Source organism: Hypomesus transpacificus, chromosome 21, assembly GCF_021917145.1.
Source record: "Hypomesus transpacificus isolate Combined female chromosome 21, fHypTra1, whole genome shotgun sequence".
Lineage (NCBI taxonomy): Eukaryota > Metazoa > Chordata > Actinopteri > Osmeriformes > Osmeridae > Hypomesus > Hypomesus transpacificus.
The window spans coordinates 5,023,259-5,043,631 of NC_061080.1; the positions used below are offsets into that span (position 1 = coordinate 5,023,259).

General features: G+C 40.5%; 1 protein-coding gene across 5 annotated transcripts in view; it reads right to left on the reverse strand.

Annotated features, from left to right (window-relative positions):
* The window catches only part of sipa1l2 (signal-induced proliferation-associated 1 like 2), a 60,518-nt gene that overhangs the window by 4,028 nt on the left and 36,117 nt on the right, over window positions 1–20,373 (reverse strand). For 4 of the 5 annotated variants that reach the window (XM_047043699.1, XM_047043696.1, XM_047043700.1 and 1 more), the window contains 11 exons: window positions 19,059–19,333; window positions 16,747–16,989; window positions 13,583–13,726; window positions 12,120–12,214; window positions 11,729–11,820; window positions 9,360–9,760; window positions 7,870–8,094; window positions 6,956–7,009; window positions 5,781–5,892; window positions 3,362–3,593; window positions 2,058–2,189 (listed from right to left, as the gene is read on the reverse strand). In XM_047043699.1, coding sequence (XP_046899655.1) covers window positions 2,058–2,189; window positions 3,362–3,593; window positions 5,781–5,892; window positions 6,956–7,009; window positions 7,870–8,094; window positions 9,360–9,760; window positions 11,729–11,820; window positions 12,120–12,214; window positions 13,583–13,726; window positions 16,747–16,989; window positions 19,059–19,333 — 2,005 coding nt within the window. The remainder of the gene's footprint in view (window positions 1–2,057; window positions 2,190–3,361; window positions 3,594–5,780; window positions 5,893–6,955; window positions 7,010–7,869; window positions 8,095–9,359; window positions 9,761–11,728; window positions 11,821–12,119; window positions 12,215–13,582; window positions 13,727–16,746; window positions 16,990–19,058; window positions 19,334–20,373) is intronic. The other variant, XM_047043698.1, reaches the window with a different exon arrangement.

Here is a 20,373-nt window from a genome sequence, read left to right on the forward strand (position 1 = left end):
CAGTATTTGTAAGGTATAAGCACTCTCACTTTGCACAGCACAGCAAAATGTGGTTACCTTCCAGAAATAGAGCATAAGACAATTCTGAAAGGGGGGGGGGGGAGAAGGCAGAACATTTGAAAAAGTCAGAATGGCCTCGCTTATATCCCTGCGCAGATGAAATCCTGAGGACTTTGGGGGAAATTGAGGTTCGGCTTATAGTAAAAGGTCAAGCTTCCTCCACCTCCATTGGGCTTTGAGATGCTGTGTTCAGAGATGATGCTGCTTAGGATTGTAATGTATTTGGAAAAAAAGAAATGGATGGAAGACGAGCAATAGACGGGAAGAGAGGATTCTCTCCAACACAAGATATTTCGCAGAGGGGCGGGGCTTGGCTGCAGCTGGAAACATCTCAACCATAATTACACCTCTTTTCCTGTCGCTTTCCTCTCTGTGTTTCAGTTGCTTTTTTTAATGAACACTCTTCACTTTCTAAATGCCGGGCGCATATTGTCTTAACGTTGACAAGTGTAAATCACAGACAAGGTGATTGTGACACCGGAAAACAAAGGGAGGAGGGAGAGAGTGTATGTAAGACAGAGAGAGAGATGTTGTGAAAGTGTGTGTGTGTGAGAGAGGGGGAATTGTTCATTTAAATACACAAGCACTTTACATTTTAACAATATAACACATCATAAAATGTACTTCATACATATACATGTGTAACTACATATAGGTAGTCCCATTCAGTACACACAGGTCTATGGAAACCAAACAAATGCTTGCAAATGACAACCCCCCCCTTAGCCCCTTAGATGCTAATTAATGCTAGCATGCATATTTTTCCATGTGCTTAGCAACAAAGCCTTGAGATCACAGCAAGTGAGGGCTAATCAAGGCAAGCTACTCAAATCCCACCACCAGCTAATAACGCGAGTCAGCACTCCCATGATCCACTGAACAAATTCGATTCCTTCCTTTGTTTCCCTAGCATGCACGGCCAAAAACGACCGTGCCTCTACAACATTTTTGAAGCGCATCCACTGTAACCTCTCACCACTTTTTAGCAAACACTTGTCTTAAAAGTCGATTTAGGTGATCAACAAGTCCGCACATTTTGGGCATCTTTAAAACACACACAACCGTTACATTCAGTGTCAACTGAAATGCTTGTAATTAGTGGCAGAACAAGATAAATTGTAAGCTCGAACCCACTATCTTAAAATAGACCTGAAACGAAAATTGGTTTCAAACCTTTCACATTTCACATCAATTCATTATAAATCAGAGGTAACAAAGGACAGGAATCCATTTGTGAAAATCATAAAACACAAGCCATCTAACAGCCCTTTATAACACCAAAACACACACCACTCTGTGCCAGCTAACCAGAACGCTGAATTACTCAGAACAAGGTTAAAACGTGTCATGAGAGGCTATAATTGTCTAAGACAACGTGTGCAAGCAAGGGTGCTATTACAGTGTGAGGTGGCGTTGAATTTTGCAAAGTGGTTCCTTGCTGTGCTCGCATAGTGATAATGGCTTCATTTCCTATTTTCCAAAAATACTCTCTCCATCTCTGCCTCTCTCTCCTTCTCATTTCTTTCCAATTAGCACCTTATGGTAGTTTGGCACAAGGTATACAGAAAATAAGAAGGGAGCCTAAATGTTTTGACTAGGTCAGGTTGACACAGAGGTTTTATAATTCAAGAATGAATAGTGGCTCATCAGGTGCATCAATGCATCTGCCTGGGTTTGATTACGGTTTGGGAAATGTCAGTATGTTTATTTTCCCTCTCTCACTTAGAAATTCTGTCTGTCTATCTCAAAATGTCTCAAATAAAGCCAAAAAAGGTCTAAAATACATATTTAAAAAAATACTACCTGTACCACTCACTTTGGAACATACAAAAGATTACATTATTCTTTGTGAGCATTGTCAGCATAGTTGTTACTGTTTATGAGTAATCATCATCAACACTGTCGCAATAACAAGCAGTCAAACATCAACAAACATTTATTGTGAGTGGTATCATGCAACTGCACCATACCGGTATGGATCGGAATGTTTGGCTTACCTTCGAAAGCCCGGGCTGCGTCCACCAAGTGAGACCAGTCTAGGCCAGAGGTGGTGTCTGGGAGAGGAATCAGGCTGCCATCTGCCATTTTGGCCCTTTCGGCCAGGGAACCATCAGAAAACCAAAGGTCATCTGTAGAAAGAATTTCTGATCAATACAAGGTACTTGAGAAAAGGCCCAGTCTGTGTTTTCACTCTCTCCCTACTCTAGCCTTACATGATTTTGTTATATTATTGTTGGCCAGCATAGTCAATTCAGTCATAACAGAACAATGCAAGTTCAAAGATACAGTGATGGATATTCTGTAAGTATATTACATTCAATTTGTCAGTACAGTACTGATGATGAATCAAGCCTGTGCATAAAACAAGTAATAATACAAATTGTACCAAATGCGTAGCTTTTTCTTTTATTACAAATAAATAAAGATTGTGTAGTCTCATAATAACTGTCACCGAAAAAACACATTTGTACAGGCCATTATAACTCAGCCTCCAGTCAATTCGTTCCAGCTTGAGCAGATGCGATTGTGCTAGACATGATGGGGGGGGAGGACAATTATGTACTCAAATTGCAGACACGTTGCCTCACTGCAAAAAAATTAAATTCTACCCAATGTCACAGTCTGCCACAGACTGAAAAGCTGATTAAATGAGCACAAAGAAGAGGAGCTTCCCTTTGCCAGACAGACAATTAACCTGAGTTGTGGGAGGTCACTGGCGCTAGGGTCAGCATTTGGGGACTTCGATTATGTGCACAGCCGGAGGTTCATCTTCCCTTTGGTTTTTTGACCCTACCTGGCCTCTCAACAGACCTTGCTAAGCGAAAGGTAATCGGAATGAGAAAGGATTTTTTTTCTTCAATCCTTCACTTTGCTTTATCTTTTTTTCACTGGTGATAACAAGCTTGATGCCAGGATCAGCGTCTGCTAAAGTTGAACCATTTACATGCGTGGTTTTAAGATTCAACATATGAATAAAGATTAGAATAACATTTTTATGCTTACGGATGGAAACCCTAGTATGGTATATTTCTATGAATTGAGCTTTTGTCAATGAAAGCATTGTTATTCTTCTAGACCTACAGTAAAGGTTTGCATTTAATGAGGTATGAATGCAAAACATGCCAGTCTACTCTAGACCATCTTCTTTGGTACACACATCAGGGTCATTAAAAAACATTCTCTAGCTACATCCATTAATGAACAATAGAGATGCTAAAATACTGTACCCTCACCATTATATTTGTTTGACAAACAACCCACTTTCTGGAGCTATGAAAAGACATCCAAGGCAAACACTCACTTTTGTGCAGTCCTTGCCCGATGCGGAGGCCCATGCGAGAGGGCAGGGTGCTGTGGTACGGTGCTGCGCTGCTGAACAGGATATCATTGGCCAGGGACTGGTCCAGAAGAGAGGTCCGTGAGCTGACCAATGAAAGGGTCCGTCGATGGCTGCACAGGCTCTCATCGGACAGGGTTCGGTAGAGGGAGCGCCGCGGAGATGCAGGTAAGATGCCATGGTATCCAGTGAGTGTCTGTCAAGAGGGGAGGAACAAGAAGAGATGGATAATGGGGAGAAGGTGATTGGCTGCAATCTTCCTTCCCTCGAGGACCTGCACACCTCGAGGACCCTGAGGCAAGCGAAGAAGATTGTGGCCAACTCCTCCCACCCTGGACACTCCCTGTTTCAGTCACTCCCCTCCGGCAGAAGGCTGCGGTCCATCAGGACCAAAACCTCACGCCACAAAAACAGTTTCTTCCCTTCCGCTGTTGGCCTCCTCAACAAGGCCAAGAGTTCACATTGACTTTAATGACTTTATGTCTTAAAACTATTTGCATTTTGCACTACATTACAAACTGTATCTGTACCATTTGTATCTTCTGTAATATTTGTATTTTATATTGTAAATTATGGCAACTTATATTTTATTTTATAGTATATTTATTTTAATTCTATTCCACTTAGTATTGTTAGTTTTTGTACCCTTAGTATAGTTAGACCACATATTAAAATGTATGATTCCTATATGTTAATTGTATGCACCTTCCTGCCAAAGCAAATTCATTGTCTGTGCAAACTTTCATGGCGAATAAATTCCTTTCTGATTCTGATAATGTGAAGGATGGAGAACTACTGCATTACCATAAAGAAAATAATTTCTCATATGCCCAAAACAACTAAAACTGTTTATACATTACTGTTACCTTTTACGTTGCAATGCATGAGTTAGCAGCAATATATTAACATGGTATTGCAGTTTAGAGAAAGAACTGACTGGTGAAACAAGGAATGGGGAAGGATGGGCACACAGGAAAGTCTACTGTATGTTAGTCCTAATCTTTTTTTGGTGACTCAGTCTTTAACTGCCCTTTTGCCACAATTCAATTCACAAATGTAAAAACAAATTCACTATAATTGCTTCACTATAATTTAATCACATTTTTGTCAGTTCTTGATAAAGTGTAAATGGTTACCACCTTTGCAAAACAAATTTGATTAAACAGTATTTTTGCCTGACTGGTAATTGCTCTATTAGTTTTGCTGAAGCTAAAAGCTGAAGAAAACTTCCCAAAATTGCAAAACTGAATCTGCGATAATTAAGTTGTCTCAAAAGTGCCCTCAGATAGAAAGATAATGGTGAGGGGAGAGAGAACAAAACAAGGGAGACTAAAAGCGAGTTTCCACTCAGTGGGATATAGTAATTGTTAGGGTTCTTCAAATTCAATTAGGAGAAATAATGGCAATATTAGTACGAGTCCTGATATGGCAGCTGCAAAAAAAAACACTTCCAAATTTTCAGTCTAATGACTGTAGAACTAAGATAAACTATTTTAAATACAGTTTGCTACATGGACTTTCAAAAATGACTCAATTGTTTTCTCTCCATCAACATTACTATCTTATACATGTCATAATATTTTTGCAATTGTAATACAAAACAATAATTTGGCAATTGGGCATAATTTAGGAATATTATTGTCAGGCATTTTATTTCCAAAGGAAATGCATTTATTAATCAAGTTACAGAGAAATCAGTCTTAAAAAAACATGCAAGCTTTCAAATAAAATCCCATTTGCTCTTCCCAACCTACACCCTTCAACCTTCTCCTGGTCGCATTGCCTCTCCTAATAAACCACAAGGTTTTGTGCCAGCCAGTGAGGCCTCCAACATCGTTGGCTGATGGAGTTGAATGTGCTACTTTTAAATCAACCTTTTGACAGGCTAAGCAAGCTGCAATGTGAAAAATGTGTGTACCTCACAAGCCCCAGACAAAAGGGCTTGTTTGAATTGGTCACATTTTAACATCCATGTCGTCTGAAAATGATTGCGTGAGGTTAACAGAGAGGAGGATAATGCGTAGGAAATCATGGAGGTGCACTTTTATAGATAATTGTGTGATACATGTTGTTGATAACATTCTCCCTAAACCAACGTCCTCCTTTTACCAAGCACACCCTCACATAACAAAGATTACATTTTGCATTTTTGGTGAAGTACTTATACCCACTTTGTACTCTAAATACATGCATTCTGTATATAACATACATTCTACACTTCCAAGGATACTGGCTTCAAAATACAATAATGAGAGATTAAAAACTGATCCCCATCTCCTACATATTGTATTGGGATGGTCCATATCGGCCAGATAAAGGATCAAAACAGAGCAGACCCAGTAGACAGTGGGCTGCTACACCACTTGGCATGGTCAAGGCTCACCTTCCCCGGGCCCTGCTGCCCAAGGGGGCTGTCGGGCAGCATCATCTTCAGGAAGGCCTCCCTATTCAGGCCAGGCTGGATCTGGCCATCTGTGCCAAACACGGCACGGAGCCTACAACAATACATGAGAGAAAGAGAGAGAGAGACAAGAAAATCAAGCGGCTGGGAAAGGAGAGAGCAGGGGTAGGAGTGTGTGTGCGCATGTCGGGAGGGACACAGTAACTACACAACTTTGTGGAAATGCAGGTGGGGATGGGGGCAGTCACCACAGCATGATGGACTACTCTCAGCCTCTGCTGAAAAAGACGTGCACGTGCTCACCAAACCTCATTGATTGACAAGCCTTCAAAAGAACCGCTGTGAGTATGACTTCCAGCCCTGAGGCCTGCCATGACAGCTGACAATTCATAAATCCATGGGGGGGGGGGGGGGGGGGGGGTGTAAGTGCACACTTAAAGGACAAGGGTGAGGTGGACACTTGCAATACACATGTATAAAATATTGAGATAAAATGGCTTGTTTAAACTAGGCCTGTGTTCTTGTTTAAAGCAGTGGGTTCCAAACAGTGATGGCCGTAATGTGTGTGACAACCAAGGATGACCTTGGTACCATTGCTCCAACCAGCTTTTCCCTGCCTTTTAGAGATCCTAATTTCTGAATTTCCCTTCAGGGATGAATACAGTTTTCATTTAATCTTATCCCCACCGCATAAACACTACACTTTATCCTGTTGATAGCAGCCAAGTAGCGCAGTGCACTGTGTGGTAGATCTGGGACAGAGACATAATAAGACATAACCGGTAAGTTGCAGGGATACAGCCATGACTTTCATACAAACAGAGTTAACCACGATTTACAGTTCCAGATATGAAACTGTATTATAACACATAACAGCGAAAACAGGTTAGGTTGGGGCATGTGCACACACCATGCAGGTGAAGTTAGTGGGTAACACTTTATTTCAGTCTTCTTTGCTACCGATATTGACCTTATATTAGATGACATTGAAACAACGTTTTATGTTCCAATTGTACATTGGTTCATATGTGACCAATTTAAATAGTATTTTATTGTATATTGAGTGTTAAGTTAGTGTTCAAGGAAATACCAGGAAAAGACAAGTATTAAGACCATCAAATAAAGTGTTACCAATAGGTGCAGTAATGCTCATATACCTGGATCTCAGCGTCAGTGTCTTAAGTAGAAAAGACAAAACGCTCTCCACTCCACTGAAATCCAAAATGAAAAAGGAGGAAAATAATAGCAATGTTCATGTGAAACATAAACAATGTGTACATAAATGGCTAAAAATGATTCCTATAATTAGTTAAGCCTTTACCAGAATAGCCAAGTTGGTGTGGAGTACAGTACATTACCTAATTTGCACAATAATTAGCAGTGTTACCTTTTACTATTACAAGATGATAAAAAAAAGATACGTATAGTAAGTCCTTGTTAATAATGTCATACTATGATTAAAGAAACTGTAGTGGAAAATGTTATAAAGGTGAAGCCTGTTTACCTTTAATCCCCCCCCAAATTACAGCACAGTAAAAATGATATGTAAAAAAATAACCATTGATGCTGATGTGAGAAACCATACATGAATGGGGAAGAATGCTGATCACAAATGTGATGTTCACAAGTTCAGTTGCATTGTCATTAATCAAACTTTTGTTCTTCGATCACACACACTAGCCGATTGACGCAAGACTCAACTCTTTGCTTCTGGGAAGGATGTCAACCTTTATGAAACTAATAAGACAAGACATGTGCCAAGTGTGGAGTGTCATTTAGTTTATATTTAATATGGCTGTCCTGTTTGATCAAAGTCTGCCTAAGTGGGCCTTTGGTGTAATGTACATGCTAGGTAAGTGCACTGTATCAACTTTAACTGGCACAATCCAAGAACCTTGATATTGACTAAATAATTTATTCTATAATGTTCTTAAATGCACATAGATAATACGCAAAGAAGAATGTTCTTCGGAATAAAAGCAAAATTCCCACCAGAAAATTGTATTATGACAGATCATATGGTAAAGGCTACCTTCAAGATCACTATGTATTACACAGCTGATTTACTCACGCAAGGTCTTTTGGCCTTTGTGGTTCCTCCACTAAGGTACCATCCTCTGCTTTCTTCCAGCCCATCAGGTACTCCTTTCCTGGTGACTGGCAGGGGTGGGCGGGACCATTAAGCCCTGCCCCAGATGATGTGTCACCAGGTGAGACAATGTAGACTCTGGATGCGTCTGTGGAAGAGGCTGTCTTCAATGCACGCTCTGAGGGGCTGCCGGAGTGTCGAGACCCACTAAGAAAACAAAGTTTGGAACGTGACCAATTACCATAGAATAAGTCACTAAATTGTACATTTCACAGTCAATTAACAGTAGAATAACCCATTGTGAAAAACGTGTCTACATTTTTTCCAATGTCAATGTGTCTCAACAATCAGCTAATTTGACATTCAGAGAGGGTGAACAGCTTCATTTTGTGTCCACCAGCTCAAATTAAATCCTGCTCTCTGACACGTCCAGCAACACCATTTTCCACCACAGCCACTACAAAGCGATTCTGGCCAACCCAGTTCACGTTGATGACAGTCCGATAAATGAAATGACACTGGAGCCATGGGATCATTCTAGGCATATTTGTGTCACAGTCTGTTAAGTGGTTGCGTAAACCACTGCTGGGAGCTAGTGCCATGCCACAGCTGCAGAGTGGGCCTCTCACAACACTACTTGTCACCTTTCAAGTCCAGGCCCAGCAGGATGCTGTGTTGCCCATCTCCCCTTGACTGACCCCCGACATTGAGGCGTGAACAAATATCCATGGAAAGTGACTGAAGGTTGGGGGATTTTGGGGGGGAGAAAGGTGGGGTGTGTGTGTGAGGGGGGAGGGGGGTTGGTGGTTTACAAACAGATGAGCTATTTATTAAAGCCTGCATTTGAGTTGAGGGTGTGAAAGGTAAGTAGTGAGGGGACCCATTATCGTCCATTCAAACTCTCCAACATTCCAGACTACATTATTATTCGTGACCTTTTCTTCCGTTAATTTATGAAAGAAGATCTGCTGCAGCAACAAAAGAAAGTAACTCACCGTTATGTATACACCTTATATTGCTGCAGCCTCATACTTTGATATTTAAATATGTAAACAAAAGCACAAAAGGCCTTTATCTAATAACCTGAAGCAAATACAAGCCAAATACAGAATGAAGTCACTGGTGCACCCAGTGATGCACCCAGTACACATCTGACTCCACTTAAAATCAATTGTGTCAACTATAGTCTGTGAAAATGCGTCCAATTGGTACTAAAGAGGGGTGAGGGAAAAAATCGATTCACATTTGAATCGCGATACAGTCTTCTAGCAATCGATTCACATATGTAAAAAAAAAAAAAAAAAAGTTATTTTTAAATTTTCTTTTGTATCATTTTTTTTGGGGGGATGAAACATTGGGAATGGATTTATTATCGATTCGTGACCCCAACAATTGATTTGAATCGAATCGTGAGGCACCAAAAGATTCCCACCCCTAGTACTAAAGATAGGAGCCCTCCAGGCCATCTTTACCTGGACATGGAGGAAATCTCACTCAGATCTCCCAGACTTCCATCGGTCACATTCCCAGCAGAGGTGGCCTGCGTGAAGCCCTGGGGCAGCCCTCCATCAGGGGTCCCTGCTGCGTGGTATCCCCCTGGGTACTCGAGCGGCCACTGCTCCCCTCTGCAGTCCTGCAGTATCAGCCTGGAGGCTGCGGGGACGGCCCCGGCAAGTGGCGGAGGAGGAGGGGGCATGCAGGGGGCCGTGTCGATGCCGCTGTCAGTTGATGCCCCCTTGATGTACGTGAGACCCAGGGAATCTGGGTCCATCGGATCCCCGGACCCGAAGCGCTTGTCGTCACTGCTGCCGCTGGAGGCGTTGCTGGAGAGGGTGTTGCTGCTCGAGTGGCTGGAGCACCCCTTGTCACCAGACTGGAAAGGGAGATGAAAAAAGGATGTTGGGTTAGTATATATTATTTTCAAACTATAATAATGAAACAGTAAATACACCACACAATGTTTTTTTCTGTATTAATCTAGCCTTAATTATTAAATGTTGTAATGGGTTGGGTTATTCAGTAGATACATGAAGCACAATTATGGTAAGCTCATAACCCTGTTTACATATTTTGTATAAGATAGTTTGTATTACTTAGACAGGCCACTGGTACGTTTAAATAATGCCATCAAACTTTTTAATCTTATTAAAAGTGACTTAGTCACAGGCAATCTCAGTTCCACTTAAATGCCAGAATTGTCAAATGAATTATTTCTGAGGCCCAATTCATTGAAAATTCCATAACCAAGCCTTTCCAAATGGATGGTAGACACTATGAATGCTTAATGCAGTTCTCCATAGGGAAAATTGCTTCTTGTTTCTTTCATGACATTTGGTGGGGGTGAGGGGCAACAACCCAAAAGTACCTTTCAGATTTGGGAGGGGGACAAAACTTTTGCAAACATTCGTTTTTCATATTGATAAAGAACCAACATTTAAAGAAAGCCAAGTCACAAGCTAAGTCACATGACCTTCCCCCCAAAAAAACAGATGAATAAACTTGAAGCGACAGCTTGCCGTTTTGGGAATTTAGCCACCAACAAGGGTAGTATGACCTTTTCTAGCCAAATCTTTCAGCTGGAGGTCTACCTGGCCTGGACGAGGGGACTTCTCCCTACGCAGGCATTGCGTTGGACACCCGTCACATGCTTTGCGTTGTATCAGTAACTGAGCTGTCCACTGCACTGAAAGCAACACCCAGTCAGATAAAGATCAAGTGACCGTGTGAGAAAGGCGAAGAGCCCATCTGCCCAGCAGATCATGTTGCGGTCTCGAAAGATGGCTGTAGATGTCTTGCATTTTGCTAATGCATGTAGGACGAAATAAGAGGTCCTGGGAGTATTGCGGTTATCCTGTGAGAAGCCTTAATTGAATTACATGGCTTCTCCTAAGGGGTTCTTTCACTTGACTGGCATTGGATGCAATGGGTTGGGTTGAATAATGGGTTGGGTTGAATAATTGAATGCTTGTTTCATGATGATGTCCTCTGATTCAAATGTTAGATCTTGGGTAGTGCATAACTGGTCAAAGAATTCTTATGAAACCATTTGTTTATGGCTAATGATTGAAACAATCTGGGAAAAAAAAAATATAACATACTGTACCTATAACTAAACTCCGTATTTATTTATGTTGATGACAACAAGGTGAAGTTGGTTTTGAATGAAGTTCACTTCACTGCAAATTGTATTTATGCACCACAAGCTGAAATTGGAAGTTCAAATTCCAAACCTCATTGGCCAAAATGATGCTTTGCCAAATGCTATCTGCGATAACATGATATTGATATTCAGGGGCAAGTAGCAACAGATATTCATTGTATTTTTTTACAGTTTTGCTGTAGCTCATTTTTGGAAACTGTCTTAACATTGTCTAAACTATAAGTGCAATCGTCACAACTGTTTAATGGGACATCACAACTCTATTGCATGTCTGCAAAAGGTAGTTTATCATCCAAAACATTTAATTCATACTCAAAAGGTAGGTATTGCATCAGTGAATTGGCCAAAGATACCAAAATGAAAAGCAATTTTGTCATTGTGTGAGCCGTTCTGCTCAAAATGTTTTTTCACCATGGTAGTCAACCATGGAAATGTTTATTATAAATAAATAAAAATGTTGACTAGTTCGAATATTTGAATTGAATGTTTTGAAAACAAAATATTCTAATACGAGAATTGAACCAACGCAATTGAGGAAAAACTGTAAACTGGTCGAACTGTGGTAGTGTACTGTGCAGTCGACCAGTGGAAGAATTTCTTTAATGTATATTTGTATTGTAGCCCTGGAATTTATTTTCCCTTGCTATTTATTTATTTTTATTTTTTACTTCTAATACTCACACGTTGGAACTTGGAGTCCTTAGCTCCCTGTCTTGGTTGGCTTCTTTCCCTTATGTTCAGAATCTTTGTGGAGGGATGGTGCCACTTGGCCTCTGTGAAAGAAGAGGAAGTCATGTCATTGCATGTTATGATACAGACACCATTTCCTTATTAACATTCTAGTGGCAGACATATCTGTCATTTTAGTGAGTTGAAGTCAATTTGAGTTCCAGAAAGCTCTGTTCAAGATTCTAACATAACACTAGAATTAACACACAACCTTGTAATTATAGTTGCCTACATTGCATTGTGTGCAGCTGTCATTATCTGCAGTAGACTCATGTATCCCAAATCTTATTCTTATTACAGTCTTTATCCTCAAATAAAGTAGGAGGGAAGTGTTAAGTCATACCTGCAGACCTGGTCCTCTCAAGCTTGGGCTCTCCCTCTCTCCGACTCTCTCCCTCCTTATCAACAGGTGGGTCAAGGAGAGCAGGGGACTGAGACCTATTAACAAAGGATATTTTGCTGCTATTTTGTTGTATGAAAGGTGGAATGTGGACATTGCTTGAATTTTCAACACATGCATCAACAATTGTGTTTGAGGTCAGTGGAGGCTGTGGGTGTTAGCTTCTAAACTGCCAACAGAGTTCTTGCTTCAGTCAAATTTCATATGAACCTGCAAAAATGGTTCATTGAATACCACACGGCTTCATCCTAAACTCTTCTTTCCTTTCCTACCCTGCACCCTTCTCTTATTCTTGAGGTAGTCAATAGTTCTTCAGTATCAGACGAGTCAAGAAAGCTTTCAACAGCACAGCTTTTACAAACTACGACTCATTGGATCAGTGTCTTTTTCAAAGGAACGGAGGAAAAAAAGAGAGGAAACGTTTAGTCGTCAGTTGAGTTTTCAAAATCCAAACCTGCCTTTGTCTTTTCTTTGTTCCTCATAATGACAACGCCAAAGAATGTGTGCTGGGCCTATATTTGGCAATCAAGCTCACCATCACAGGCCTTTGTGCTTAGGCCGTAGCAGGAAGCTATTTCTAGAACGTTCCCTTGGCTTAACATAATCTTGAAAGAGTATGGCAGCCTAGTCACATTTCCATAAGGGAGAATGTGGGATATTGCTGGAATGCCTGCAACCTGAGCCAGAGGGGTGGTCTGCCATTGGTTCTTGCTTGGACTTCCCTGTCTGGACTGCAGAGGGGTCAGGGGCTTGTTGAGGGCATGGGGGGAATTGTGTTGGAACTGTCATCCAATTCCAGATACATCACCATTTTTATGTATAACATGTAACATGCAGATTCTGTATATAGTGTGAATGTTGTAGTCATTACCTACTTACTAAACTTCAAATTTTGGTTGGTGTCTTTGGAACTGAAGTATTTTGATTACTCTTCATAAATACTGTTGTGTAGCAAATGTAGTTTAAGTCAACTGTCTCTTAAATGCAGCCTGGTCTAAGATAGTCAAATATCCAAGCATTTCTTTTTTCTCCTCCTTCATCTCTCCATTGTGAGATCCTTTTAGCTTCTAGGTTAATTTTACCAAGAAAAAGCATACCGCTGCAGTGACCAAATATCAAGCAAGTAAACCAGCTGGTTGCTGTACATTTTCTATCCTCCAGTTACCCAGGTGTATAAATAAGAATTCCAAGCAATAGCAGTGATTCAGTGCATGCCACTTCTCTAAATGTGTACATTCATACATAAATTAATTATTACAGATCATAATAGCAATAATGTATTATTTTGTTTGTTTCAGTCCATTCCCAAAATAGGTTAAGATGTACAGTTTAGGATCCCTGCTATAGGATGTTAGCAATGCCAGGCCAAGTTAACGCTCAGTTGTTATAGATGTTGCCCACATTACCCGTTAATGGCAAGTTTCTGGGACCAGGTGCCAGTTGGTCCTGGATCGCTGGAGGTGGATTGGTTACTGGGAGAGCTACAGTAGAGCTGGCCTGTTTCCCCTCTGCTACATGAAGGCGTGGGAGATATCTCATAATCCTTAACGCTGTAAAAGAAGAGACACATGGGGATGCTGCGTTTAGGGATTACTGAGGGTTTAAGTAGAATGTGAATCAAAGAGAGGGATTATTTGGATATTGGTATGTCTGGGGCATCGTAACACATAACATGTTGTTAATGTAACCTGTATTGTATCTAAATATATCAGGTGCTGGCCATGACATTAAATGAATCAAAATGAATTTTCTTCATGAAACAATTACAGCAACAACAGTGAATAGCAATGTTCTGGATTGGTTGGCAATTAAAAACTTGTCTTGCTTAACCTCAAAAAACACAAAAGCACTGACAAGAAAAGACACATTTGCTTGTTGGTGGGCCTATTCATGATAGACCTGTGACTAAAAGCAGTTGTAGTATAATTCACCCCCTCCAATTTAAATAGGGGAGGGTGCATGTGTCACTGTATCAGGGACTCAGGGAGAGGCTCCGTCCTGCACGGGGTGAGGCAATCGCTATTCTTAGCAGAGTGTCCGTTGTCTCCAAGCAGTTAACGAAGATGGTAAATCTCCTGGGTGAGAAACCTGATGCTGCCACTGGCCCAAAAGGAACGCCAAGCATCTCAAAACCACGGAACATATGGAAAACATGAGGGCAGTTTCAAAAGGTGCTATGGGGGAAGTGATGGGATTGCAAAAAGGAGGGAGGTTGTTGGGGGTGGAAGGGGGAGGGGGTGAGGAGAGGATGAGTTCTTTCCAGATGGGGTGGGAAACGCTGCATATTCGGCATCTCAGAGAGATGGGGACTGTGGCAAAGCCTTGGCAGCTGCGAATGTAGTCAGCCAATTAGCAGACTGGCAAGGATTGTAGTGATAAGGGGGGGTCCAAACGACAATAAGGCTTCACACAACCTCAAACAAAGAACTCAGTTAGAGTTTCTACATGTATTACCCAAAGGTAAAGATGGCACGGTTTGTGGTCTCATCATGCTTTCTACTCTACATGGCTTACATGTTCATACCCAAAACAAAGACACACGTTTTATAAGTAAAAGTGTGAAGGAAATGTTAGTCAAAGCTTGTTAGGATACCTAAAAGCACTTTGACAAATCCTGATTTTATTTACATTTCTTGCCTTTAGATTGTGCTCTTTCAGAACAAAAGACAATTGTCAAAATTTGATATTGAATGCTTTCCCTTCAAGTCATTTTTGTCATTCAAAAGCGGTAAAACCCAGGGAAAATACAGATAAATATGAAGTTGAGGGCAAAACAATAATAAAAGAAGATACGTAAAGTCAACATATTATATTTAAACTACCCCTGAACTACCCCTTAGAGCCCTGCCACACCGAGCAGCAATATTGTGTGCTCATGTGTTTTGCTAAACACACATGCATATTAGTCAATGTCCTCCACAGTGTGACATGGTGTTTCCAAGTGGACAATAGCTAAATGCGTACTTTAGTGCACATGCATGGCTTGTGTAGTATGTTTGTTAGTGTCTATTTAGCTTATGGTAGGTTCTATGTCATGTACATTAATGCATGCTTACTAAATACCTCAGAAAAGTCTTAATTTTTCATCCTCTTTTTGGTGAAATATGGGTTTGGCACACCTAAAGTTTAATGGAGACCCTCATTGCAGTAAAGCACTGACCATACGGTTTCAAATAGCCTCACTACTTTCACCCAGGTACTTTTTGCACCCCAGTACTGCATAGCTACTACAGTACTCCAATGCCCTTTGCCCACAACAGCATTCTGAGTATATCAGTTCCTAACCAGGTTTTTGATTATGTAATTCTGAATCTGAATAGGAATCTAAATATCCATCTCTTGATGCTGAATGTCAGATATGCTTGGATCAAAATAAAAATTACAATCTAAAGAACGTTGATGCCAAAAATAATTGTATTTTTGAGGAAGAGCAATCAATACCATATTGTGTTCAGTCACTGACCAGGGGCATAACACTTAACGTTTATTTTCCCAAAATAAAAACAACAGCAAACAAAATAAGCTATGGTTTCCATAAATGGAACATACATGGCAATCACACATTCGTGTACTGTCATGTACAGCATCTGTACATTTGAGTGCATGCATGAAAACAGTTGACACACAACTGTTACATCACACTAACACACACACACATACATACACAGCAACCTAACACAGCTGACATGTAAAAGAATGCTATCAGACACCAGAGCAGTGTTGGCCTCCCAGCTCACTACGTGTGTGTGTGTGTGACATTGAGGACAGTCCACAGCAGGAGACTGTAAGGGACTCCAAAAGAGAGCTTTGACACCCAGGAGCTTGATAAAATATTCACATGACAAGAAGCCAGGCTAGCTAACCTCATCACTCCCACCCCTTTAATGTGCCAAGAAAAATAACTGAGGCTGAATTTACAGTATGGTACATGGTTTATCTCACATGATATTTATTCAAACTTTAAACAATTTCTTTTGAATGTACTGACAAAGCATAGAAATGGTCAAACACAAATGCATATTTAGTCTTGTGTTGTTTTGTTTCCTGTTGGATTCAGTTTTCCAGTCATGTGCTTGCCCCCATAATTTTATGCTAATCACATTAGAAAACTTTGACCTAATTGTTCACGGGGTATGCAAATACTACTGTGAGGCCAGTAAAGATAAAGGTTCCCATTGTGTCCATTAGGATAATTACACAAATGCACAACTCATTAGGAACTATTTAATATACAGTACAAAAATAGAATGTTATACAATAACTGTCACCTTAACAATAAGCAAATGGCTAAGGCTTTAGAAACTTCCTTAATCTGTTCTCATTTCCTCATCTCAAATCTAATCTGATTGGACCCAGTCACAAAACACCCTTTAAGTGGTGTTGGCAGATTATGTCAATAACGCCAAGTGGATATTAGTTTTGTGTGATAAAGGAGGACTTATCCGTTTTGAATAGTTAGGAATTAATCTTTTCAATCGTGAACAAAGGTGAATTATTTTCTTCTGAAAATCAGAACCATCATGAAGCAGACAACAGAGGAGAGGACTGGGAGAAGGAAGGGGCAGGGTACCTGGTTCCATCTTGTAGCTTCCTGTCGAAGGAGGTGCTGCGGGAGATGGTGCCATGGACATACTGGAACATCTGTTGTCCCGGGCTGGGCCCTTGGGTCGGTGAGGCACGGGATAAGGGTGGACCGCCGGGAACGGCGGAGACCCGATGCCAGGCAGCAGTGGTCATTCTGAAGGGGGTGGGTGCTCCTTCGTGATCCACTTTATATTCCACCATTGGCACGCGGTACAGTTCAGTGTAGCTCCTGAAAATACAAAAATACAAATAGGTCAAATCCAAATGGAGAGACATGCATTATTTAAGTAAAAGGCGATTTATTTAATGATTTTACATGCAATTACGTAACTGCTTCCAGCAATATCATACCATACTACCACTGGTATGAGGTCATTTAAAGAACGTGATTTTTTAATAACATTTTTATTAGGTAAATGGCAAGGAAGAATCTTCCATACTTCCAGAATGCTTCCAACTGTCTAGATCAGCCATTCCCTACCTTTTCCACTTTGCAGCCAGTTGCATAGCTCAAATATTTTTTGCTGCCCCAGTACATATCCGTTTACTTAATTTGCTCTTATCACACATGTTTAACAACACCACAGGAGCCAAACAGTTCACTTTCATGGCAACATTTATTTGAGCCAACAAAGAAGACAAAGTGTCCATCAGTGCCAGAGTAAACACATTGTAAAGAGAGGTAACCTGCATAACTACAACCATTCTTATAGTTCCATATAACAAAATGTTAAATAGCAAACGTGCCAAGCAAAACTATTGACATTTTCTTCATGATTAATTAAAGGCTAAATGTAATATATATTTTGTTAATAATATAATATTTTACCAACAGTATACTGTATATAATTTTTTACCAGCAGTATATATATAATTTTTATATTTTAGTTTTCATTGTTTTGGCAGCCCACCTGCATTACCCACAGAGGTTGACAAGATGGGAATCATTGGTCTAAATGGCTTCAAACTAGAAATTGATTGAATTGCTTCAACTTTCCAAAATGTAAAGTCATTTTGACTGAACTGGGAGCAGCCATTTCTTCTTTGATTTAACCACTGAATACATACCTTCTCCAAATGGCACAGGCACAAGGCATCAAAAGGTGACAAAAATTCACATGTCATTAAATACCATTTGGCAGGCAACATAGTTAATATTTTTGGGCAGTAATTGCTCAATGCAGTATCTATCTACATATTGCACAGTCATTGTGTGAGGCCTGTGGCTGAATTACATCAATAACATGGATTAACCTAATGAGTCTTTAGGTCATGGCTTATGGAGCTAATTAGCTTGGATGCTTCCCTGCATTCCCAAGTTACTGCAACGACCAGGCCAACAAGTATAGGGTTGAGGGTTTAGGTTAGTTGAGGGGTAGTTCTATGGGCGTATGTGAAGCCCTCTGTGACATTGCTTGAAAAAGGGCTGTACAAATACATTTTTATTTGATTTGACCATCATCATTTTTTCTAGCCTGGTCCTAACCAGACTGTCGTATATTTCATTTGTACAGAGAGTCTGGGCTCGCTCCATTGACAAGCGTTGACTTCCTTGTAGGCAGGTACTCTGTAAACAATCGCTACTGTAACAGAGCTAGCTGCCGTAGCTGGAAAATCAAACTGTTCCCAAACCCAGTGGGGAGGAGGGCCACAACATCATGGCCACCAACAAAACTCAGCAAAACTTGTTCTTTCTCCGGCTTTAGCTTATGAATATTCTGCAGCGTTGGCATAACGGAAACGAATGTGGCTTTGCTCGCATCTTTCTCCGCCACCATTACGGAACTACAACACCAAACTATATCACGACATCAACGTCATCGTTCTCAGCCACTCCCTCTGTTAGCTGATTGGACAGGTAGAAAAGTTAACCTGAGACATCTGACTTACGTACCTCATGTCCAGACGCAGTACAGAAGCAAAATCAAAATTGAGCGGAAGTACGTAGGAGGGCAGAGCCAGGCTACATTTTCCACCCAACGTGTTTGAAATTTCACCCAACAAAGCTGTGGTTTTGCCACTGTTAGATTGGTACTAGCACCCTGGGGTGTTGTAACAAGGGGCCAAGTCAATATGCTGGAATCAATTTGCTGTCTGCTTAATTTGATTCGTAAAAATGGCTTGCTTTAACAAGCTACATCTGTGCAAATATTACAAACATTACTGTATTTTAAAAGGTAAAGGAAATTTTGAACTTTTTCTTTGTTTGTCCATTTGCTAAAATAATAATAAAATAATGATAAAAATAATAATAAAAGTGACTCTGGTCACTTTTATTTGGCTGACAAGTGAACTGACCTCCTCGGAGTCCCATCCTCATACGGATGAACGATGACCACACTGACGGCAGCTGACGTGCGGAGCAGGTCAATCATTTGCTCATGAGACAGCGATGCAACAGCCACCTTGCAGATCTCCACCAATCGGCAGCCAGGACGTAGCCCAGTCTGCCATGCAAAACCGAATGGCTCCACATCGGCCACAACTCCCTCAAAGTTGACGTGGAAGCCAAGTTGGCCAAGACCGTTTCTCCGCAGGGTCATCTCCACTGTCTCACAGCCACGGGTGACAATCTGCAAGGGTGCAAATAAGTGGAGAAAGACAGGGTTTTTTTAAGAGCAATAATGTACACTATGAAATATATATAAAAATTTTATAACCATCTCAAAACATTATACTTAAATACAAAACCCTCAGCATACTAAAATACAAGGTTGGACACTTCTAATACAATGCCAATTGGAATACATTTAATTTCCATTCAAAAAATATAAACATTAAAATGTATAATTAGTACTAAATAAAGGCTTGGTTAATTTTATTTCAAATGTGTAACCTTACTAATAAGCATGTGTAGCACTGGCAGTCATCACCCAAGTTTTAAATATTTTGGTTGCATCTTCTATAGCAAAACTGTCACTGGCTTGGGTCAACGCTTGCCTTAATTAACTTTGGCTAAAGTGACATTATTGAATAATCTTCAAACTGCTTAAATTATTCCTTCGTTCTACTTAGAAAGACAGCATGGCCTATTCAACTTGGTAGCTGGGTTTATTGGAAACATCAGGCACTGATTTTAGGTTGGCAAAGAGAGGGTTGTTTGTATGTTTCCAATAAAAAAGGGAGTGGGAATCAGGGGGCATTCTCCAAATGTGCCATGTGTTTCTCTAATTATATGAAGAACACTTGGTCACAGTGTTCATCACCAACCGGCTGAGCGTGTCGATGCGTTATTAGCTCAACTGAGATACAACCTCCAGTTCCTTTTTGTTGAAGAGATTATGTACACTTTAGGATAATCCTATGGCCCAAAATTAACTGTCTGAGGTATGAGGCACATGGTATGTGAACCACAACAAGTTATGCGTCTTTCTCAGAACCACCAGCATTTTCTCACAACATTTTTTCATATTTGGTCTCAACATATTTGGTCTCAACAATTTCTATCTGCTGTTTCAAAGAGTTTATTTTATGACGTACAATTACCCTGACTGCAGTGATTGGCCAGAGCATAGGATTGAGTTCTTCTCACCCAAGGTAAACTCTTTAAACTAACAAGATTAGTAATGGCTCACCCTTCAATTAAGCCATTTTAAAACAACCTTCTAGAGAG